The sequence below is a fragment of the Typopeltis vanoorti genome, chromosome 1 (assembly GCF_054136105.1).
Source record: "Typopeltis vanoorti isolate ZY-2024b chromosome 1, IOZ_Tvanoo_1.0, whole genome shotgun sequence".
NCBI classification, from domain to species: Eukaryota; Metazoa; Arthropoda; class Arachnida; order Uropygi; family Thelyphonidae; genus Typopeltis; species Typopeltis vanoorti.
Window position 1 is genome coordinate 83,592,453 of NC_143549.1, and position 26,563 is coordinate 83,619,015.

Here is a 26,563-nt window from a genome sequence, read left to right on the forward strand (position 1 = left end):
ACCCGCAGCCTTTTGGCTGGAGAGCAGATATGCTAACCACTCGGCCAGCCAGGCCAGGAAGGGAAAAGAATTAAGAAGCCATGGATTACAAATGAAATTATAAAAAAAGTGGAGGAAAGAAGAAGATGGAAAAATGTAAACACTGAAGAGAGAAGAAGAAAATACAAAGTATTAAATAATGAACTGAGAAGAGAAACTGATAAAGCAAGAGAGGAATGGTTAAAAGCAGAATATAAAGAAATTGAAGAAATGGATAAAAGGGGACGATATGATAAAATGTTTGAAAAAGCAAAAGAAATTACAAATATTAAAAAAAAGCATAAGAAATCTGCTATTAGAAGATAAGCAAAGAAAATTGATTTATGATATTGAAATACAAGGTGAAAGATGGAAGGAATACATAGAAGAATTTTATGCAAAAAATGAAAGACCAATAAAAATTGAATTGGAAGAGCAAAATGAAATCCTAAAATACTAAAGAGAGAAGTAGAAACAGCAATTAAGGAATTAAAAAGTGGAAAGATGGAGGGAATGGATGGAATACCTAGTGGAAATCCTCAAACAATTGGAGAACAAAGGTATAACAGGAAAATGGAAACTCTGCAACTTCATTTACAAAACAGGAGTATGGCCTAAAGATTTCACAGAGAGTATTCGTATACCAATTGAAAAGAAAAGCAATCCTGCTAAGTGCAGTGACTACAGAACTATAAGCATACTCTCGCATGCCTCCAAAGTACTACTAAGAATATTAAATCAATGATTGTATAATAGAGTAGAGTATTTTCTAGGGGATGATCAATTTGGATTTAGAAAAGACAGAGGAACTAGAGATGAATTTGGAGTAATGAGGATCATATGCAAAAGGAATATAAAGTAAATAAAGAAGTTTATATATATATTTTGTCGACCTTGAAAAGCATTTGGCATGGTGAAATGGGAAAATCTGATGGAAATGTTATGCAAAATAGGTTTAGATTGGAGAGACCAAAGGTTAATGGCTGAATTATATATGAATCAGACGGCCATAATAAAGACAAAAGTAGGAAAAACAAAAAAATGTGTGATTGGCAGAGGTGTAAGCAGGGATGCTACCTGTCACCGACGCTCTTCAATATATTTGCAGAAGAAATGATAAAAGAAGCATTTGATGAAGAGAAAAGAGGAATCACTATTGGAAGAAGAACAATACAAAATATTAGATTTGCAGATGATCAAGCAAAATTAGCTAATACTGAAGATGAACTACAGCACCTAATGCAAAAATATGGTATGAAAATTAACACAAAGAAAACAAAAGTGATGAGTCTCCAAGAAACAAAGTGAGACAATACAAATACCTTGGTAGTATAATACAAGAAAATGGAAAATGTGACATGGAAATAAAAGAAAGAATTAACAAAGGAAAATATGCATTTTATAGCAAGCAAAAATTTGTTTATTAATAAAATTAATAAAAATCTAAAGAAAAGGCTTATTAAGTGTTATATTTGGAGTATGACCTTATATGGGTTAGAAACATGGGCAATTGGGAAGAAGGAAGCTAAAATGTTGGAGGCATTTGAAATGTGGTTATGGAGAAGAATGGAGAAAATAAAATGGACTGAAAAAATCACCAATGAAGAGATTACAAAGAGTTGAAAAAGAAAGGAATTTACTAAAGACCATAAGAAGAAGAAAGCATAACTGGATAGGACATGTATTAAGAGGAGACAGCCTACTGAAAAGAATGATAGAAGGGAAAATTGAGGGAAAGCGACCAAGAGGAAGGAGATGACTAATGATGCTTGATGATATAAGGGGCACAAGAGGATATCAGGAAATGAAGGAGGAAGCAAGAGACAGAGGAAATTGGAGGAAGAGAATCTGCTGCGTTGGACCTGTTGGATCATTGGAGAGTTGGACCATTGGACCTGTCAAGAGACAGAACACTAAATGATGATGATGAAGAATGCAGTGGTCAAATAGTTTCTCACTCTATGGGGCAAACATATCAAAATATAGTAAAAAATATATCATTATAGTGGGAATGTTTCCCTTCTAGAATATTCTTTATATCATGAATCAAGACTCTCCAATACAGTCTTGTGATTATTCTTTTGAGTTTAAAAATAAAGGTGTTCCAAGCTCTTAATAAATGAAGACCTATGCTAATATGGACCTTTAGCAGTGCAAAAAGTACATAATAGGCATATGGCCACAACATGGCCTTTCAGCAGTGCAACCAGGATCATCATTTTAAAAGAATCAGTTTAATATCTAAACAACCATGTTCTATGGATTATTAAATGAGTTTAGACAAGATACTCCACTGCACCCTCTAGTAGAAATAATCAACTTAAATATGTACATATTCTTCAAAACTCGAAACAAAATATTCAGCAATTACAAAATGATTTGAATAGACTGGAAATCTGAGGAAATGAAAATGGCTATCAGTTTAATGTTAGTAAGTGTAAAGTGATGCGCTTTGGCATGATTAGAGTTGCAGCGGCATATTATATTAGCGGGGTTATGTTACAAGAAACTAAAGAATCAAGGGATCTTGGTGTATTGGTGGATAAGAATTTAAAGTTCAAAGATCACATAGCAAAAGTTGCAAATACAACTCAGAGGATAATTGCTATGTTGAAGCGAACCTTGACATGTAAGGATAAGAAAGTAATTTTGCCTCTTTATAAGGCTTTGATAAGAATATACCTGGATTACTGTGTGCAGATTTGGTCTCCTGGGTTCCAAGGAGATAAAGAAGCTGTGGAAAGGGTGCAAAGAAGAGTTACAAATATTATATCCAGATTATGGGATTTAAATTATGAGGACAGATTGCGAGTATGTGGACTGCAGACTCTGGTTAACAGGAGAAAGAGGGGTGATATGATAGAGGCCCATAACCTTTTGAATGGGTGTTATAGCATTTCATATGATGAAATTTTTTGTTATATGGAAGGTGGGGAGAGAACACGGGGGCATCCATAGAAGTTGAGGTTGTTCTCAGTCAAGAAAGGGGTAAGAGCTAGGTTTTTCTCCCAGAGAGCAGTGAGTGAGTGGAATAATTTGCCCTTAGGGGTAATGGGTGCATCTAGTGTAAATGAATTTAAGGGAAGGTATGATAGCTGGGTTGGATAATTTACAGCCTCCCTCGATGAGTCCTTGACTCCCTGGAGGTCTCAGATGATAATAATAATAAGGAAACTGATTCTTTCAGCTATTCTTTGTACTGACAGCCAATGTTTTGCATCAGATCACAGAATGTCTAATTTGAAGATGATATTTCTACTGTGATGAACTTCCAAAAATAAACATTTTTTAACAATAATATTATGATTATAATGAAGGTTATGAGAATTATATATCTAATTCATACATCCAGACATTACTATAATTAAGAAAAATACAACTTACTTGCATTCATATTCATGCATTTTGGATAGATCATTGCACTTAAAAAATTTACCCTATAAAATACAAAAACAAACAAATAAATGAAATGAAATAAATTTGAGTGAATGATTCAACAATTTTTGAACACAAAATCACAAAATACATATAAACTCAGATAGCCAAATCCTCTGATTTATTTATTATTTTTTTTAATTTATCACAGATAAGCTACAAAGAATCATGCAGTTTGGTTATGAACACAGATAATAACTTTATTATTATTATTATTATTATGTGACACCTCCAGGGAGTCCAAAGACTCATTGAGGGAGGGCACCTACTCTACAACTCTGTCCCCACCACTCAAATCCACCAACTACAACGAACCACAACTACACCAATGCCATCTACTGCCAACCACCACCACTAGTATTTTCACAGACACTCACAAACATCCATGTCCACGGTGGGATTCGAACCCACAGTCTTTTGGCTGGAGAGCGGATATGCTACACACTTGGCCAACCAGACTGGCAATTCCGGCTTTTATTGCTGTTGTATAATATTATTATTATTGTTATAGAAATCCATTATTTATCCATAAATATGTTGACAATTTCAAAATGACCAGACAACTTAGAGAGTGAACCTTTGGTATTGCATTATCTAAATTATAACAAACTAAGATAATTATTATTATAGAGTATTATTATTATGTATTAAGTGTAAGTAAACATTATTTTTGACTATCCTGTTTCCAACATGCCACCCTACCAAAAGTTACCTATAATTCTGAGGTTTAATTAACAACATGAAAAGGAACAAAATAAAAATATTCATTTGACTCCCAATATTTCATAGGTTTTATATAAAACATCTTCAGGGCACAAATAGTTTTTTCCACTACACAAATAATGCTATTATTGGGAATACTTTAAGTATATCCTAATACCCTCCTCCTCCCCTTTCCCTAACACATAAGACCACTACAAAAAATATTACTATTACTTACATCAGGACACATCTGAAAAGATAGCTGAAATAAGGTGCTTAATAAGTTGAAAAAAAGAGTTGAAAGAGGAGGTGGAATGTCTTGTGAATGAGAGCAGAAGTATGAAACATAAGATTAGGAGAATGGAAGAGATAAATGCAAGGCGAATCAGAGTAGGAGAGAAAGAGAATTTAGGGAGTATGAGTGACAGGTATGGGGGTGCTAGAAGAGGAGAGAATGGAAACAGTAGAAGAGAGGGAATGTGAGAGAGGTATGGGAATGCTAGCAGACGAGAGGATGGAAACAGTAGGAGAGACGGAATGAAAGAGAGATATGGAAGTGCTAGAAGAGGAGAGAATGAAAATGGTAGGAGAGATGGAATGAGAGAGAGGTATGGGAATGCTAGAAGACGAGAGGATGGAAACAGTAGTAGGAGAGACAGAATGAGAGAGGGATATGGAAGTGCTAGAAGTGGAGAAAATGGAAACAGTAGAGAGAGAGGGAATGAGAGAGAGATGTATGGGAGTGCTAGAAGAGGAGAGAATGGAAACAGTAGAAGAGAGAGGTATGGGAATGAAAGAAGAGGAGAGAATGGAAACAATAGGAGCGAGGGAATGGTAAGAGGTATAATGTATGGCAACTCGATGATCCGTGGTGTTCAAGATAGGATGCATGAGGAGTGTTTTCCAGGAGGAACAATAGAAAGGGTGGCTATGGCAAATAAGAGAGGTGAAAGGGTGGATGAGATGATTGTGATGGTAGGATCGAATGACTTGAGTGTTAATGTAAGTCGGGCAGCGAGAGATATGAGATTTTTGCTTGAGACTGTACGGAAGAAGACAGAGAGAGGAAAAATAGTGTGCGTTTGCCTAGGTATGATAATGATGAGCTGAGCAGAAGAGCGGTGATATTGAATGGCATAATAGTGAGAATGTGTGACAAGAGAGGACTGGCATATGTGGATGCTTGGAGTGCATTTGAGGAAAGAGAGGAATTGTATGTGAGAGCCCGCTTACATTTGAATGAGGAAGGACGTAGGCATCTGGAGAGATTGCTGTTCTGAACGAGTCAGTGTGTCCCAGGGAGGATGACAGCAGGGGTTGCCTCTTGTGGGAATGGATACTTGGGAGAAGGGAGACAATGTGAGGTAACACTGAGCACAGTGGAGTCTAGAAGGGATAATGCTGGGTATAGAAACAATGGCATTTATATGCTTTATACTAATGCCAGGAGTATCTGGAATAAGGGAGAGGAATTGGTGGCGCAGATAGCATCAGCCTGGCCAAAAATTATTGCGATCACTGAGATGTGGTTGACAGAAGAGGATATAACAACAGGAATAGAAGTTGCTGGGTATAGCATTTTTCGTCAGGATAGGAGGGGAAAGCGTGGTGGTGGGGTACTGCTTATGATAAGTGATGACCTATGTCCTCTAAAAGTGGAGAATTTGGAAGGAAGTGAGACAAATGATTTTGAGAGCATATGGTGTGAGGTAGAGGTAGGCAAGACAGGATATTTAGTGGGGTGTTGCTACAGACCCAGGAGCACAGAGGATGGGGACCAGGAGATGTTTAGACAGCTAAGTTTGGCAAGTGCAAGAAGAATGATTGTTATGGGAGATTTTAACTTCAGTAGTATAAATTGGAGAGAGGAAGATGTATGTAGCAATAGGGGAATGGAATTTCTAGAATTCTTGAGGGACAAATGTCTTAGGCAACATGTAACAGAGGGAACAAGAGGTTCAAAAGTTTTGGATTTGGTTATAGCATCAGAAGAGTTGATAATAACTGAATTGATGTCTCTCCCACTAGTTGGAGAACATATGGTGTCGACTTGGAAAATGAATAGAATGCAGGAGTATCAAAGAGACGAGAACTTATGTGGAATTATAAGGCAGGTGATTATAATAGTCTTAGACGTCAACTTCGGGAAGTTTCATGGAGGCAGGAATTGGAAGGCCGGGATATCACTAGTGCGTGGGAAATTGTGAAAGAACATTTGTTATCAGCAATGGTAAGTTGTATACCACGAGTGAAGAAGAGGATGCAATTTGGAGTAAAGTGGATGACAAACAATATTAAACAGGAACTGCATGCGAAAAAGAGGCTATGGAAGAGATATAAGGAGACAGGTGAGAAGAAGATGCATGAAGAATATAAGACACAGGCCAGAAGAGTGACTAGTGTGGCAAGGAAAGTGAAACTGGAATATGAGAGGAGATTGGCCTTAAGATCCAAAGAAAATCCTAGGGAATTTTTTAGCTATGTGGGCAGTAGGAGGAGAAATGACTGTGGAAGAATGATATTGTTGGATAAAAATGGGAATAGAGTGACTGATGCAGAGGACATAGTGGAATTGTTCAATGAACACTTTATTGGAGTATTTCATCCTAGAGGAGTCAGTTTTAATGCTAGAGGGATAGGACTGGTTCGAGGTCTGGAGGTACAGGAGGAGAGTGTGTTTCAGATACTGAGTACTCTGGATGTCAGTAAAGCGGTGGGACTGGATGGTATTTCACCACAAGTTTTGAGAGAATGTGCTAGGGAACAGTACCTTTAACGTGGCTTTTCAATGAAAGTCTAGCTTTGGCAAAGGTGCCCAGGGAATGGAAGGAAGGTAAGATAGTGCCATTGCATAAGGGTGGTAACAGACTGGAAGTGTCTAATTATAGGCCAGTCTGTGTGTCATCAGTAGTTGTTAAGATCTTGGAGAAAGTAGTGAGGGACCGTATACAGCATTGGGCAGATGAGGGTAATGTTATCTGTGAGAATCAACATGGATTTGTGAAAGGACGCTCTTGTTTTAGCAATATGCTAGCCTTTTATAATAAAGTTTCAAGAACATTAGATGAGGCAAAGGCATATACTGCAATTTTCTTAGACTTGGCGAAGGCATTTGACAGGGTGCCACATGATAAGCTGATATTTAAGTTGCAGCACATGGGTCTGGATGTCAGATTGGTCAACTGGATTCAGGATTGGCTGTCTGATAGGTATCAGAGAGTTGTGTATGGTGGAGCAGTTTCCAGGAGGCAGAGGGTTACAAGTGGGGTCCCACAGGGCTCAGTACTAGGACCTATATTGTTTAACCTTTATATCAATGACATAGCCAGTGGATTGCAGGGGGATATTCAGTTGTTTGCGGATGATGCGAAGCTGGGAAGGATTATTAGTAATAGTGCAGATGTGGTAGCCCTGCAAGAGGATTTAAATAAGCTAGATAGATGGGCAAATCAATGGGGGTATCGGTTTAATGCAGCAAAATGTAAGGTCTTGAGGTTTGGGAAACATCGATGGGATGCTGCATACTCTATGGGAGGAGTTATACTGGAGGAAGTAGGGGAGACAAGAGATCTGGGATTGATGATTGATAGAAACCTGAAGTTTAGGGGACATATTGCAAAGGTGGTGAAGGTAACACAGAGGATTGCTGCTATTATGAGAAGGACACTGACCTGCAGAGATAAGAGGGTTATCATTCCGTTGTATAAGTCTCCGATCAGACCACACTTGGATTATTGTTCTCAGATTTGGTCCCCAGGATTTGAAGGGGATAAATTAACTGTGGAAAGGATACAAAGACGGATGACAAAGATGGTTTCAGGACTGTACAAGGATAGTTATAAGGATCGGCTGAGAGAATGTGGACTGCAGAATTTGGTGGATAGAAGGAGGAGAGGTGATATGATTGAGACTTTTAAACTGTTGAGAGGTGGTTATAGGGTTGACACTGGGGAGTTCTTTCGCTTGGTTGAACAGCGGGAAGGAGTGATGACAAGAGGCCATCCCTGGAAGTTACGAAAGGAAACTGTGAGCAAGAGGGTAAGGAGTGGTTTCTTTGTGTGGAGGGTGGTTGAGCCGTGGAATGCATTGCCTGATGGAGTGGTGGGAGCGAGAACGGTCAGTGAGTTTAAAGAGTGGTATGATAGACTTTGTGTTTCTTAGGGGGATACTTCCCCTCGATGAGTCTTGACAGACTTTTTGTCTTAGGAAGGACCTCCCTCGATGAGTCTTTTGACTCCTTGGAGGCCTGAATAATAATAATAATAATAAATATAGGCCATACACACCATTCCAACCATATAATAAACCAGCAGTTGTCATCAATTCAGTGAGCTGGTGTTGTACCCCCCCCCCTTTTGTTCTACAGGTGGTGCAACACCAGCTCACCTCCACATGGTGCAGCCTGGGTAACACTAAAGAGTTAGAATGACTTTGCCACCCAGACTATTCTTAGGATCTCCTAGATTAGTGTATATGCATATGCAAACAGTTTATCAGGTTACAATGACTATATATTATAGAGGTTCTGCTAGTGATGTTTCAAACATATCTACTGTTATTATAGAGGTTAACCTCTATAATGTCGATATGTTTGAAACTTCACTAACAGAAATGAAACAGACCTTAGTAAGTGAGTTTCAGATATAGGTGGTGCTATCCCCTATACATCTGATGATATGTTGCTCCTATAAGATTGAAACCTGGAATGGAGCCTCTTTCTCGTAGTTGCAACTCATGGCTTGCATGGGCTTCTTGTATGATGACAATGACATCATACAAGAAACTAGACTTCTTAATGACAAGATGTTGTCATTAAGAAGTCCTAGTAAGACATTCATTCTTAGCCCTGCTGATACTACTTTCAGTTTCAGACTCTGAGCAGTTGTCTAAGGGACTGAGTCTTATGGCACTTCTGGTTCATAGGATGAGTCCTAGTTTCTGCCTCCCAGTGTTGACCAGCCATCATGTTTTAGAAAGATTTCCCACACATTCAACACCGCCCTTTATTGAGGTGGGCCATCAAATCCCAATTACTGAAACTACAACAATGCCATGTCGGAATTTTGCCAAGGCAAACTGGAACAGCTTCTCATCAGATCTAGATAAAAATGTGCACTGGATTCTACAACAACCTTGTAACTACCAAAGATTTGTAAAAATCATAATTTCTATAGCTAAAAAACACATCCTTAGAGGTGCTAGAAAACAATACATACATGGCTGGAGCAAAACCAGTGAAGCACTTTATAACGACTTTCTGAATAGTAGATGTGTAGATGACCTTATTGATAGCTTAAATGAAGAACAGATGAACAGAAATGAACACCATCGAAAGGCAACTTTAAACATTCAAGCAGGAAGGCATGGAGCATCCTTAAAAAATTGGGTGGTAATTCGCATCGTCCTAACATGAAAGCTGCTGTTAGTGCCAACTGTATTGCCAATCGGATAGTGAATCTGTGCAGAGCTAAATCAGGAAAAAACCCACACTCAAATAATTAAGAAGGAATTGACCAGACTTAAAGAAAGTTGTTCTGAAGACCAATCTATCGAATCCATTCACCAAAGAAGAACTTCTTGCTGCACTCCAGGATGTGAAAACTGGTAAAGTATCAGGATTTGATAATATTCACCCCCTGAATTTTTAAAAACTCTGGAGCAAATACAATGATATAGTTGACAAAATTCTTTTCTAATATTCTACAGAGTGACAGATAACCAACAGAATTTAAAAAATCAAAGATAATAGCCATCCTGAAACCTGGAAAGCTTGCTGATAAACCTGAAAGCCATAGACCTATAGCATTGCTCAGTGTCTGTCTTAAATTATTACTTATTTACAATAGAATTAGTACTATTATCTTGCTTTGTAATTCCACATATAACCCTCTTTTGACAGGCAATTTCCATGTTCAAGACTACGTGTCCACTTTCCTTGAGTGGAGACAATGTGACTACATTGGTGATCAACCTGTGGTGTAGCAATCAAAAGCCTTTGCAAAATCTAAGTATACCACTGTATACACATCTCTCTCTCTCTCTCTCTTGCCAATACATTAGTCATCTTGTTATGGTACATAAACAAGTTTATAAAACACAACCTCCTTTTGACAAACCCACATTGAAAATCACAAAGAATACCCCTGTTGTCAACCCACTTTTGTATTCTACATACATATTGCCCTATAATTTGTTGCCTTATCCTTATTACTATCTTTATGAAGTGGAATATTTTTTCCCTTCCTTCCACTCCTCTGAGACTTGTGCTTTTGCAAGACTTGTTAAATGGGTAGGCCAAGGCTGATGCTAACTCCTTGGAAAAATTCCCGTAAGACATGCGGTGATATGTCATCAAGTACTATTGACATGTAGCTTCCTTAACTCCTCATATACCTCGTTTGCTCCATTAAATTTTCCCTCATTCCACACTGAAGATGAAACATCCCGATCACCTTGATTATGTCCTCTACGGCATTCACTGATTCACACTTTCCTCCATTAAGAGCATCTTACCATAATTATTCTTCTTCTACTTGCCATATATCGAAACAACTAACAAGGTTTCTTCTTAGTATGATTTGCTAACTTCTGCATGTACTGTACTTTTGTTATCCTTACTAGCTGAGTAACAATCAGTTACATAAAGAGTTACATATTCTTTATGTAACTGATTATTACCATTATTCATCCTGCACTGTCTCCAAAGTACCTTCTTCCAGATTTCATGCTAATTCCCCTCATTCATCCATTTTACACCTACCTTATTCATCGCGTTTTGGATTTCAGAATACATTCGCACACTAATGCTGTCGTGTATTTCTTTGTCAGTTCCAAACCAGCATTTATTTCCTTGCTGCTCAGCTTCTCATTCCATGCTATAGCTCCAAGCTGTCTCCTAAGTGTCATAATCACCAGCATTATACCTCCACATATATCCTTCCCTCACAGAAGACTTCATACAACCAGCCACAAATGTAATCACTTAAAGATCACTCTCACCAACTAGAGGGAAGCGTGAAACCCCACTCACAATTACATCCTGTAATTTTTATTATTACCCACGACCCCATGGAGTCAAAGACTCTCTAGCAGGTCCTTTTATCATACGCACAGCTCATCATACTGTCCTTTAAACACACTCAAATTCTCTGCAGACACCACACTCTCAGGCAAGGCATTCCAATCATTCACAACTTTGCATGAAAAAAACCTGCTTCTCACTCCCCAACTCACACCGTCTTTATACAGTTTCCAGGAATGACCTCTAGTTTCCCCCTGATCTCCCCCTATTTTCTTTAGAACCTCTCCAACATTGATCCTATAACAACCCCCTTACTAACTTGTAGGTCTCTATCATATCTCCCCCCACTTCCTCCTGTCCACCAGACTCTGCAGTTGTATCTTCTCAATCTTTCCTCATACTCGACATTCCAGTGGTTAGAAACTACCTTAGTGACCTTTGGACCATTTTCCAACATCTCTTCATCCTTCTGAAAACCAGGTGACCAAATCTGGGCACAACAGTCCATGTGTGGCCTAATCAAAGCCTTATACAATGGAACAAGAATCTCCCTACTTCTACAAGTCAGTATCCTCTTAAATTTCAGACCCTTATCCACTATCAACCCCAGATCTCTTATTTCTTCCACCTCTGACAATATATTCTTAGCAAGCATAAATTTTGCATCCCATTTTTGTTTACCACATTTTAAAACCTTACATTTTGCAACATTGAACTAGCATCCCCTTTCCAGTGCGCAACCACTCAATTTATTCAAGTCCTTGTAAGACCACAACATCTTCTCTACTGTTCATGGTTCGTCCCAACTTTGCATCATCTGCAAACAACTGAATATCTAAATCTTATACATACAAGTTAAACAGCAATGGCCCTAAAACAGATCCCCTGAGGCACTCCACTAATAACTTTCCTTTTCCTGGATATCGCTCCCTCATACACAACTTGTTCATATCTATCAGACAGCCAGTCTCCAATCCAATGCACTCATCTAATATCCAACTCTATCTGCTCTAGTTTGACTTATCATGCGGTGATCTATCAAAAACCTTTGCAAAATCAAAGTATATTACCATGTATCTTTCTCCTCTGTCCATTGAAGAAGTCACCTTACTGTAATAACTAAGTAGTTTACTAAAGCATGACCTCCCTTTAGCAAATCCATGATAACAATCAAAGATAATACCATTGTTGTCAACCCAATTCTGGATCCTAGTTCTCACAAGCGTCTCCTACAACTTAACCACAACACCTGACACACAGACAGGTCTATAGTTTGATGCTTGAGTTCTATCACCTCCCTTATGAAGCAGCACAATCTTGCCCTCCTTAGGAACCTGACCCAATGTAAGACTCATATTAAAAAAAATATGTCAAGGCCAGCATCAACTCCCTGGCACATTCCTTCAGAATATGCGGTGATATATTATCAAGTCCCACAGCCTTATTATCATCTAGTCTGCTTAACTCCCCATACATGTCTTGCTCACAGTCAGCCTCTCCTCCCCTAGCAAAGAAGTATTTAGATCCAATCAGAAGATCAAGAAACCCACAGATATCAGATTCAAAAATGGGATCTAACTGAAAGAAGGCAGTTGGAGATACTATGATACAGATTCTGAAGAATATATGAGATTACATATTTTCCTTGTCCTGCCTAATGAACTTGTCTGGACAAGGAAAATTTTTATGCAAATAAATGTGAAGAGATAGAGATGAGGAGGTGCAATCATAAAAGCATGTTTAATTTAGTTCTTGTCCTAAAGAACAAGTTTAAGTAGAATTAAAAAGAAGTAGTCCAAATAGAATGCCAGGAATGGAGCAGTACTAACAGAAGAACTGGAAATCAAAAACAGATAGAAACAATACTGTGAGGAAATGTACAACAGAGAGCATAAGGAAAACTTGGAGGAGCTCTATCACTCGGAAAATTTTGATTTGGAACCTCCTCCATTTAGGCATGAGGTTGAAAGAGCAGTTAAGAATTCTTAAACTTCTTAACTGCAGATGGAATGCAACAGAGTTAATTAAGGCTGAAGAGATGGAGGAAAAAGTGTTTAACAGATTGATTACAAGGATATGAAAGACAGGATCACCTAGAGTGCAGGAGAAGTCATTTTTCATAACATTACACATGAAGGGAGATATGAAGGACTGCATGAATGATAGAACCATTAGTTTAATCTCTCATGCAAGCAAGATTTTATTAAAGACCATTCTAAATAGGACTGAGGCCAAAGTTGAGGCAGAGATGCTGGAGGAACAAGTTGGTTTTAGAAAAGGTAAGGGTATCTGTTATCAGATCCTTTGCCTTAGACAGATCACAGAAAAGTGTCAAGCATTTTGACTCCCTATGGTAATGTTTCATATATTACTCTCAAGCTTTTCACCAGGTTCAGAATGTGAAACTGTGGAAAGTAATAAAAATAACAGGTTTTCCTCAACAGACCATTAGGTTGATAGTTAACTTGTACAGCAAGCAAGAAGCCACTGTAAGAACAGGTGTTGGATTAACTGATTGGCTTTAGGTTGGAAGGGGAGTTAGGCAAGGATGCCTACTTTCTCATCACCTGTTTAGTATCTATGCTGAGAACATTATGCATGTAGCATTGGATGAGTTTATGACAGGTATTAAAATAGGTGGTAGATTGATCAGTAATCTGAGGTATGCTGATAATACTCCTTTGTAATGATTGACAAAGTTAACCAGATCAGTAAGAACAGAGGACTTCAGTTCAATCCTAGCAAGACAAAGATTATGGTTCTAAAAAGAAATGCAGACAGGGAAACTCCTGAGAAACAATAGCTTAATGAAAGAAGAATTGAGCAAGTTCAAATACTTGGAATCCATTGTTAATGTGAAGAATTGCTGTTCAGAATGACTAAATCAAAACAGAGACTTGTCTAAAATCTGGAAGGATGGATCCATCTCCACAGGAACAAAGTTGAAGATTCTGGATGTAGCTGTTTTTCCAACACTGATCCAGAGTCCAATAGAAAAAAGATAGCCTTTGAGATGTGGTGTTGCAGAAGAATATTAAAGATATCTTATACTGAAAGGCAGACATATGGATGAGTGCTGGAAAGGATCTTAAGGATATTTATAGAGGAAAGCTGAACCACTTTGGACACATTGAAAGGATGGAAGGAGGACTTCTCAAAACAGTAATAGAAGGTAAGGTACCTGGAAAAAGAGAAAGAGGTAGACAATCAATGAGATGGATGGATGGATGGTGTGTCTGGAGTAACTGATCTTCAGAGATCTGAAACCTCCAGAAAAGCATACATGACCACCTGATGAAGACTGGTGTTGCACATTGAGCAACTGAGTGACCATTCAGAATCTGATGATGTCCAATGAATAGATGGATGGATTTATTTTTTTATATCAGCACCATACATAAGAGGTTCCCAAGACCTATGACATGGCAATGCACTATGTAGTTAAGGGATTCAACAGAAGAGAGGAATCTGTTGACATGTTTTTTTGAAAACCTGAAGGCTGAGTCATTGGGGAAGACTTCTATAGTGCAGAAGTGTAGGAAATGAAGGCACAGGACGAGAAGTTGGTTCAATAAATTTGAACTGTAAATGCATGTTGATTGGCAGCTGCCTGTTTTTGTATGAGTACAGGAGAGTAGAGGGATTGAAGTGTCCAGTTCAGAGGAGCACTACCCATGAAAATACCTATAGAAGAGATAATGTAGCAATAATGTTTATGGGAAAGTGACTGGAGGAGGCAATGAGGGAGAGGTCATCAATTGAGTGAGTTGCTCCCCCCCCTCTATATACAAGCAAGCATTCTGTGGGAAGTTTTAGGTGCTCCACCCCACATGCGGGAACAGTCTTCTATGCATGTGTTGGATTTGAGTTTTATAAAGTGTCAGGAGTTGGGCAGGAAAGAAGTACTGTTTGGAACAGAAAAGGACACCAAGTATTTGGGAGGTTGATGAAAGCTTGCCCTTAGTCTATCCTTATAACTAACATCATATAGTCCTGATATCATTTTGATTATTCATTTCTGTAACCTATTCAGGGTTAATTTATAACTCTTCAAATCCCAGTGACTCCATCTGGGCACAATGGAATCATCACTCTTATCTCTATTGGTCAAAGTCTGTCTTCAGTATTATAGCAATCCTCTGGGTTGCCTTCACCCCCTTTGCAACATGTACCCTAAACTTCAAGATTTTTATTGACAATCACCTCAAGATATCTTTCCTCATCCACTTCCACTAGTAGAGATCCACCAATAGAGTATATTCTATATACTCTATTGGTGTAAATTTGGGATCCACAGCCTCCCCACCTGTGGAACCCAAATTTCAAGAACTTACATTTAGCTGCATTAAACTGATATCCCCATCATTTGCTCACCTTTCCAGTTTATTCAAATCCTCTTGAAGAGACAAAACATCAGCACTAATAGTAATAACCCTCCCAAGCTCCACACCATCAGCAAAATACTGAATATCTCACTGCAACCTAGTGACAATATCATTGACATAAAGGTTAAAAATCAAAGATCCCAGTAGAAACCTGCTTGTGACCTTCATGTTACTTGATACTACCATGTAACCAACCCACTGATATCTATCAGATAGCCAATTTCTTGTTTTTGCATGAGTACAGGAAAGTGAAGGGATTGAAATGTCCGGTTCAGAGGAGCAGTACCCATGAAAATACCTATAAAAGAGACAATGTAGCAACAGTGTTTATGTTACTTGATACAGCTACCATGTAAACAACCCACTGATATCTATCGGATAGCCAATTTCCAATCGATTTCACATCTGATATCTAACCCCATGTGTTGCAACTTAAATATCAACTTATCATGTAGCACCCTATCAAATGTCTTTGCAAAATCACAAAACAAAATGGTGGGATATTCCTTTCTATCACAACCACTCATCATTTTATTATAAAAGGACATCAAGAGTGTCCTATAACAAATCCATGCCGACTTTCGTAGATATTGCTATCATCTACCTAATTTTGTATACAATCCCTTACTAATTTCTTCAAACTCTTAACAATCACAGGAGAAATACAAACTGACCGATAGTTTGATGCCTGTATTCTACCACCCCACTTGTACAATGGCAATATCTTACCCTCCTTCAACTCATTGGGCACTTTCTTAGTAGTTAGGCTTTCATTGAACAGCCAGGTCAATGGAGTGGTCAGTTCCTTAGAATATTCTCTCAAAACATTCAGTGAAATCTAATTCAATCCCTCCCACTGCCTTATTGATCGCCAGAGTACTTGGCATTTGAAACATGTTCTTCTCATGCACGTCTAGGCCTTCAAATCTTTCCCATTCCACCGGGAATAAAACTTGCTTTCCCAGAAAGAAATACTTCAATAAAATTATCATTAAACAGCTCCACTATGTCTGGATTGGCCACTTTACTGCCTTTTCATCTACTAGGGTCGTTCATCTACAATCATTTCTTCTCCTACTAGCTGCATATTGCAAGAATTACTTGGGATTTTCCTTGAACTATAGAGCTAATATCACTTTATACTCCATATTTTTGATTTCATTCACTTTACACAACTTGAAGAAATTGATAAATTTCTTTACTAGCTCCCATGCACTGCCATCATCTTTCCCTTGCATTTCTTCCATTCCTTGGAACTACTTTAAGCTATTTTTTAATGTTGCTTACTTATATGTTACTTACTTACATGTTGCATGAGACATTTCTCCCTCAAGAATTCCATAAATTCAATCTTCTTACTACTGTATGCTACTTCCTCTGCTGAACTTATACTGCTATAGTATTTGGAAGGAAATTACACTCCCATAATGATCACTTGCTTTGCATTCACCAAACTGATCTGCCTAAACATTTCCTGTTCAACATCCTCTATGTTTCCTGTCTTATAGCGACATGTCACTAAATATCTTGTCCTGCCCATATGCACTACATTCATTACACTTTCAAAACTATCACTGTAATTTTCTTCCAAATTCTCCACTCTGAGAGGACTCAACTCGTCCCTTATCATAAGTAACACTCTGCCATTCCATTTGTCCTTCCTGCCAAAATATGCTATACTCTTCTACTTCTATTACTGTCAGGACATCTTCAGTCAACTACATTTTGCTGACTCCACAGATCTGAGGACAGGCTGATGCTACCAATGCAACCAATTCAGTTCCTTTATTTCTGATACTCCTAGCTCATTTGTGTAAAGAAACATCAATGCACTGTCACATTTCTGTAACCATTATTATTCCCTTTAGACTCCACTAGACTCTGCAAATTTACCATACATTCTACCATCTCCCAAGTGACTATTCCCAAAAGAGGTCATCCCTACTACCATACATCCTGGCATCTAGTTTTTCCTACCCTAATGCGTTCACTTGTCCTGAGAACAACTTTTTCGTCAGATACCTATGCTCTTCCATGGTCAAATGCAGTCCATCTCTTACATATTCTCTCTTCTATTCTCAAATGCATCCATATATTCCCGACCTCTCCTTCAACACAACTCTGCACCATCATGTCATTCGTTATTACTGCTCTCCTGTCCACGTGGTTAGCCTAGTGGCTGTGCACTTCGCAACCATATGACTGGAGAAGGAGTGTCCCAGGTTCGATTCCCATTGAAGACATGAGGAATTTGAGGATCTTCCTCAGCCATAGCCAAGTCAGCCGGTCTTGGGTGCAGGCAGTAGGGTTTTTTCCACCAGTTTATCTGGCGTTTTTCATCCCGCAAGCAGGCAAACCGGCCCCGTGAACACACATGGATCTACAGCCATAAATACTTAACCCCTCATGAGGGGGCTCAACTCACCCCAATAGGGATGGGGGAGAAAAAGGGAGGAAACCCCATACAAATAAATAAATAAAACTGATCTCTTCAATTCTGCACCATCATATCTGGATAAAACACTCAGTCACTATCTTCCATCTTGCACTTTTCTACTACACAGTTCTAAATAATTTTGAATCTCTCACCACTACATTTATTATTCAGCACTCCTCTATTAGTCTATTCTGCATACCAAAAATTATTGAATCTCCATACACCACTCCCCAACCCCCACAGATCCATTCATTCATTGCTCATCAGCATCCCTCACATACTCTCCTCCAACATTCTACCTCTTTGTTCTCAATTTATCTACCTCTCATCCCACTTTATCTTAATCCTGTACTCACTATACTTTCTTTCACCCTGTAATTTCCTGATTTACCCATTCCCATAACTTTCTCTCATACGTTTTGTTCATCTCTCATAAGTCAGTCTTTATAGTCTTCTGTTCTCTCCCTTCATATGAATCAACTAATTTTTTCATAATTTCTCTTTCATACCTCTACCTCTCTCCTCAACCTTTCTGCCTTCACTTGAGATTCACTGACACAGTCAGCACCATCATTCAGATCTCCAGTCAAACTACCTAATATCAGGTCCACCACCTGACACACTTGCCTAGCCCCCCCCCCCCTCAATTAGGCTACTCATAATTCTCCTTTGGCAAACATTTCCTTAGTACCATTGTTGCTGCTGAAACCTCAAATACGTGTATCAGTAACACCCCCCCCACCCCCACTGTCTACATTTCAGGCAAAGATGCACTCTCCCATGTGTTACCTGCCACATTTTGAAATGAAGGAAAGTGTACATTCTTTACAGGTGAATCAAGCATGCTGAAAATCCTATATTATACTTTGTGAACTATGATCTTTAAATGGTGATGGGTTGGGAAATAATGGATCAGTAAGCAGATATACAGTGACTAGTATAATTAAAGGAACAAAAATATACACAAAGAATACACCAAGTAATATTACTGAAAAAGCACTGCAAATCAATAACTTCCAAATGCAAATAAACAACATTCAATCACAACTAAACTAGGTTAAAATTTATACTAAAATTATAATATATTTCTAATAATTAATATTATTATTACTACATAACACCTCCAGAGAGTCCAAAGGCTCATCGAGGGAGAGCATCTACTCTAAAACTAACCACAAATACACCAGCGCCATCTACTGCCTACCACCACCACCACTAGTATTTCCACAGACAATCACATATTTAAACCCATCTTTTTTTTTCTCAGATTGTAGGTCACAGGAGACTTAGGAATGCAATCTGTCATCATGTTAATTTTCATGTCAGCTACTCCAGTTCTGTTAAAACTTCTGTCAGCTGTGCCAATTATTTTATTATAAAGACACTACTTTTGTATAAAATTAGTATTAAGTAAATATACAAAAGTTTAATCCGATTGGTGAAATGACATGAAATTTCATTATTTTTAGAATCCAAGAAATGATTGACTTGAGACTAAATAAAAAAAAAAAAAAATATATATATATATATATATATATATATATATATATATATATTTAATGAAACTAAAAACTATGTACATTGTAAATAAAATAAAATTAATAAGAAGAAAACTATTTGGATCCAAGGCCTTCTAAAATAAAAATATAGAGATCTCTTTTATCTTAAAAGTTAATATTAAGATTTTTAATATTAAAATTGAATATTGAAAAATAGGAATTAAAAAACAGTATATTACTTTTAATATCAGGCATCAATGACTCAGCAAATACCCTCTAATATTATTCCAGATATGCAGAGGCATATACCTGAGGATCATGATATATATCTATGACTCTAAACTTTTCTAAAAATCTCCCTACATTTCAGCATACCTTGAATAATTGCACTCCAATGACTCCAAACATGAAATTCAGAAGAAAGGTCACCAACATTATATTGCCTATAGTTTTGACTGCCACAATGACACACTGGACTACATGCTATATCAAAAGCAAAATACATTTTTGAAAACAATGAAATAATATATGAAATAAATGTATACTGTATTTTGTGCATGGTTTTTAATTAATTACTGCACTTAAAATATTTTTGCTGAGAACTAACCTCATAATATTCAATTCACATATGCTATACTCTAAACATAACACAGTCTGACAACTGAGTCTGAACCATTTGAATAATCAGGCCAGTGTAAATATCTATTGACATTTACACTGGCCTGATTATTCAAATGGACAGCATCTATGTTCTCTAAATCTAAATTCTCTAAACTCTGAATCTATGTTCTCTACACACTGTAGGTTCTCAAACCCGACTGTGGTAGGAGCATTTATAAGTCTTAGATGGGATATGCATCCATCATTTTAAATTGGAGCCAGAAGTTGTTTGAAAGATGTACCAAGCCTGATCACTATAGCAGGATTTCTGAAGTGTTTCTTTAGATACATTCGCTGTCAGGGCACTCGCAACTAATTCTGGCAATACATTCTGCACACTCACCACTCTCCAAGAAAAAAAAATCTAGTCTCCACACTATTATTATTATTATTATTTGACACCTCCAGGGACTCATCGAGGGAGGGCACCCTCTACAACTCCATCTCCACTTCAGTCACCAACTGACCGCAACCACACCGGCGCCATCTACCGCCGACCACCACCACCACTTGTATTTCCACAGACAATCACAAACATCCATGCCCACGGCAGGATTCGAACCCACAGCCTTTTGGCTGAAGAGTGGATATGCTATCCACTCGGCCAACCAGGCCGGCATAATTAACTACATTCTATAGTTAATTCACACTCCTTTAGTTTTTTTTTTTCTCTCTCTCTCTCTATATATATATATTCATCACATACAGAAAAATTTCCTTTGTGTCCATCTTTTAGAGCCCCTTTAATAACTTATAAGTTTCTATCATGTCCACTCTTATCCATTTGTCAACTAAACTTTGCAATCCACTAATGTGCTAAATGCTTTCAACTTCTTTTGTAAGTGGAAATGTCATTAATAAAACTAATTATCTCATTTAGACACTTACTGAAAAGCTTGCTGCAAGAGGATTTTTTTTTATAATTCAACAAGCACTCTTTATTCTTTATTCGGATGCAGTACATGTATGACATAACCTGATTTTGGCAAACATTACTTTCATGCATCACAATATCACTTGTAAACTGCATTCCAGGGAGAATTCTTCACTGGTCCAAAGGGATGGAAATCATCGAGTGCAAAATCACAACGGTATGATAAGTAGTCATAAATGGTCCACCAGCAGCAATGATTGTAAGGTTGGTGATATGCAGAATGGCATTTTGATTCAGCAAGCATACTCAAAAACTTGGAGGCATACCTATATAATCCTAAAATACTGTAGCAATGAAGGAAACACTTTTGTGTTTCCTTCATTCCATTAAAGCAAATGACTACAATTCTTAGGATGAATTGTTATGGATGAGGGGATGAAACTATCACATGAAAGATAGTTTCATCCCCTCATCCATAACAATTCATCCTAAGAATTGCAGTCATTCGCTTTAATGGAATGAAGGAAACACAAAAATGAATTAAATGATGGTTTAGCTACTCCAACATTTCATTTCCTTTTTCAAAGAGATATCATAAGGACACAATATAAGAACTGTAACATGCATACAAGCAACACCAAAAAAAAAAAAAAAAAAAAAAGTGGAAATAAACAGATTGTGAAAGTCTGAAGTCCTAGGAAGGGCACAATCTAAGCAGCAAGTAGGAAGTCTAAGAATTACAGTTTCCTATATCTTGAGCAGTTTCAATATAAACTTAATGAGGTTTGGTTGGATTTTAAAAGAAAGTTCTTGCTGATTCCCAAAAGTTACAGGTTCTGTTTACTATGGTAAACAGAAACCCATAACTGAAGATTAGTCCCCCCCCCCTCCACATTTGATTCTGTTAATGGCATTCATAGGATGGTCTCCATGCACAAAATCAAATGGTAGATTTTCCAGTTTGTAATAAGACAGGATGCAAACAGAAAATTTTTATATACCTACAAATTATTATTATTTTCCTGACCCTCATGGAGTCGCAAAACTCATGGCAGGAGATCAACACTAATGAACACTTTATTTTATTGTGGTCTAGTTTGTCTTTGTTTTTTTTATTGTGGTCTAGTTTGTCTTTGTTTTTTTTATTGAGGTCTTGTAGAGAATTTTGTTAATAGTGTTTTGGCTGTAACTATTTTTTTAGGAAAGTATGGTTGATAACTTTAAATTCATCTTTAACCAATTGTTCATTGGAGCAAATTTTCAAAGCCTTTTTTTTAGCGTATTAATGACACCTAGTTTTTGTGTTGGGTTGTTTGTGGTGGTAGGAGTATATGTGTATATATTGGCCAGTATGTGTCGATTTCCAGTAAACAGTGAAGGAAAGACTGCCAGAAGGAAGATGTGTGACAAGTGTATCTAGAAAGAAGTGAGTTCTGCTTTTCAATCTCAATCGTCAACTGTATGCATTGTTTAGGTGGCTAAGGAAAGTGTCTAGTGTCTGGCAGCCATCGGGGGCCAGATTGCGAAAACATAGTCAACGTATCTAAACCGGAATTTAGGTCTTAAAGGAGAGGAATCTAGAGCACGTTGCTCAAAATGTTCCATATAATAGGGGAGGATAATGGCGAGCCCATGGCTGTGCCTTCTTTTTGTAGGTAGAAAGCATTTTGCCATAAAAAATAACCAGAACTTAAATATAATATATGTGCAAAGAGCCCCATGATATCTAGAGGGAATTTGTCCTGAAAAAGGATTGTGTCATTGATTGGGACATTTGTAAAGAGGGCAGAGATGTCAAAGCTAACTAATAAATCATCTTTTTCTAATGTAATATCTTTTATTATGTTTATGAACTGTTGTGTGTTTCTGATATAGGAGGGGAAATGACCTTCCAACTCCTTGAGTGTTGCCACTAATTTCTTGGCTAGGTGATAATTCAGGCTGTCTATACCTTCGACTGTTTTGTTTGTGTATGTTTGGTAGACAATAAATTCTCGGAGAAAGAGCATAGCACAGAAGTAATTTTTTGACTGTATCTTCAGGCCATGTAGTAACTGATTTGAGTAGTTTCTCTGTTTTCATTTTTATTCTATTGGTTGGGTCGTAGGTAACAAGTTGATATGTAATGTTGTTCGAGTCTAGCAGAATGATTTTTTCTAAATATGTGGTTCAGTTTAAAATAATGGTGGCAATGCCTTTATCGGCTCTAGTTATTATGACATCTGAATAATGTGATGTTAGTGATTTCACCGCTATTAATTTGTGTTTCGTTAATTTGCTTGTTACTGTTCTCTTATAATTTACATTTAAAATGTTAGCAGTTTCTAAATGTATTTTATCTGCTATGGGATTTGGGATGAATCTTAAACCTCTTTCAATATTATAAATAAAATCCAGTTTCTTCATCGACTGGGTGCTGTGGCAAAGTTTAGACCTCTGCTGAGTAGGGAGAGTTCATCTTTGTTTAAGGTGTGGTTGGATAGGTTAACTACATTACTATTACCTGAAGGCAATTGGTGGCTCCTGTTCTTTCTTGCTTCTGGTTGGCTGTTAACATTCACTGCAGAGAAATTCAAATATATCCAATGGTTTAGTCGATCTTTTAGCTTATGAAATTTGGATATGAGATTTTCTTTCTTATCTTGAAAGTTCAAATTTTAAATTTTGTACCTGGTTTTGAGTAAATGGCAAGTTTTTTCTGGTAGCCTGGATCTGTTCTCTGAGTAACACTTTCTCCATACGGTGGTATATTCATTGTGCTTTTGTTGAGGTAAATTTTCTCTTTAGTCTGATGCAATTCGGAATGATACTGATGTCACTACAACGTTTTAAAAATGCCAGTCAATTGATCAAACCAGAAACACGAATCTTCAACTTACGGTATTGATTGCATCACTTGTGAGTCGAATCTCCATGATATATCAGAATCCTTTCTTTTATGCTGCATGGAGATCAGCATTCATTTTAGAAATTATGGATTTTACAATCATGTTATAAAAAACTATTTTAATTTCCCGACATTTTGACCTTCATATTAAAGTCATCATCTGGAGTATATACAAATATACAAGGACAAGCTGAGTTAAATTATACACAGTATGCTAAAGGGACAATGATTTCATCACCAATTATTCTACTGGCATGAGCTCTAGTGAAAATATAATATATATATATAAATATATACAGATATAATTAAAAAATTAATTATTTACATCAAAGTTAAATTCTATTTAAGATAACATCAGAGAAACACTCTCTCATATAGATGGTTTTCTTACAAGCGCTTAAAGATGAATTTAAAGTTATCAGCAATACTTTCCTAAAAAGTGGTTACAGCCAAAACACTATTAACAAAATTCTCTACAAGACCTCAATAAAAAACAAACAAACCAGACTACAATAATATTATAACCATTCCTTACATTAAAGGGACATCAAATAAAATAAACAGAATACTATAGAAATACAACCTCAAAACGACCTGCAAAATTCAAAAGCTAACTCAACTCATCCAAAGACCCAATCCCTCCTCTGGTCCACACGGACTATACCATATTTATTGCACCTGTAATCTACCATATAGGGGAAACAGGATGCACAATTCCTATTAGACAAAAGGAGCATAAACAACACATTAAATATATTAACTATGGTGAGCTGGTCTTTCTGATCATGCCCTGAACACTTTTACATAGAATGGTGTTTTTACATGGAAAAGCACCAGTTGTTTACATCACACCAAAATATGGTATGAACGTAAATTTAAGGAAGCCTGTGAGATTCTTATCAACCACCCTAATATGAACAATAATGATGGTGTAAAAATCCCAAGCATTATGGAAGGTACATATTCTAGCCACAGAACTTTTCTCCTTAAGTATAAACAGGACTGTAGATAAACCAGACTCTTAAATCTAATATAACAATTGTCATGTTAAATTAGAACATCATTGTTACAGTAAGAAAACTATCTATATGAAAGAATGATTCTCTGATGTTATTTTAAGTAGAATTTAGCTTTGAAGTAGTTTCTAAATAATTATTTTTTTCAATTTTATCTGTATTATATATATATATATATACACATATACAAAATAAGTTTAATGACTATTACCGAGAGAAAAGATGGCAAGATATATTTAACAAGATACTACTAGTTTACTAGTTTCGTTACAAGAACATCATCAGGTATCATACTCAAAGAAGTATATAAAAAAAATTACAGAGACTTAAAAATTGTACTAACAGAACAAGTGAAAAACAGTAGCATGTTTGAAAAAATGCAAGTATGAGTTCCATACAAACGAATACTACGCGCTGTCGCGAGTGCGCCAGTACTGAACAGAAGCAACGTGTGCATCCGAGAGATTGTAACTCAGGCTGTTGTTGATATGAGAGGAATCTAGAGAAATTTCTCTTGATTCAACAATCTTTCTTTCGAGTTCATCGTAGCACACATGGATATTAGCAGTTTGTGTACAGTTTACAATGTGCTGGCGGCCTTCGTCTGAGTTAGCAGAAAAGAGAACGTGGCTAGAGAGAGCGCTAGCTCTAGTCCTGTTATAGGAGATATCTCTACGGTGTTCATCCAAACGTAGAAGGATGGATTTAGCAGTCTGTCCATAATATGGCTTTCCGCAATCACACAAAATCTTGTAGACTCCTGGAAACTGAGTAGGAAGATGTTTCTGTTTATGTTTGCAAAGTAATGAACGAATGAAGATTTTGTGTGACTGCGGAAAGCCATATTATGGACAGACTGCTAAATCCATCCTTCTACGTTTGGATGAACACCGTAGAGATATCTCCTATAACAGGACTAGAGCTAGCGCTCTCTCTAGCCACGTTCTCTTTTCTGCTAACTCAGACGAAGGCCGCCAGCACATTGTAAACTGTACACAAACTGCTAATATCCATGTGTGCTACGATGAACTCGAAAGAAAGATTGTTGAATCAAGAGAAATTTCTCTAGATTCCTCTCATATCAACAACAGCCTGAGTTACAATCTCTCGGACGCACACGTTGCTTCTGTTCAGTACTGGCACACTCGCGACAGCGCATAGTATTCGTTTGTATGGAACTCATACTTGCATTTTTTCAAACATGCTACTGTTTTTCACTTGTTCTGTTAGTACAATTTTTAAGTCTCTGTAATTTTTTATATACTTCTTTGAGTATGATACCTGATGATGTTCTTGTAACGAAACTAGTAAACTAGTAGTATCTCGTTAAATATATCTTGCCATCTTTTCTCTCAGTAATAGTCATTAAACTTATTTTATAATATTCCAACCGAGTAAAAATGAATTCTCCTAATATCTACTTTCCTGATGACGAGGAATTAAATTCACTGGTCAAAGAATATCAGAAAAATCTCAGAGCGATTGGATTGTACATCAACAGACTTGTATTTCTTAAAAGATGTAAGTGCAATTCTATTATTCCACGTTTCCTTAATTTTAAAGAATCGATAAAATCCGCTAGAGCAGAAAGAATTTATAGGAAGGCAAAACTAGATCTTTTATCGGAAC

The 26,563-nt window shown here is 37.2% G+C and overlaps 1 protein-coding gene across 1 annotated transcript in view; it reads right to left on the reverse strand.

Annotated features, from left to right (window-relative positions):
- The window catches only part of LOC150110163 (muscle calcium channel subunit alpha-1-like), a 1,246,847-nt gene that overhangs the window by 624,200 nt on the left and 596,084 nt on the right, over positions 1-26,563 (reverse strand). Inside the window, exons 25-26 of the mRNA XM_090391329.1 lie at positions 19,873-19,980; positions 3,403-3,455 (exon numbers count right to left, since the gene is read on the reverse strand). Coding sequence (XP_090247455.1) covers positions 3,403-3,455; positions 19,873-19,980 — 161 coding nt within the window. The remainder of the gene's footprint in view (positions 1-3,402; positions 3,456-19,872; positions 19,981-26,563) is intronic.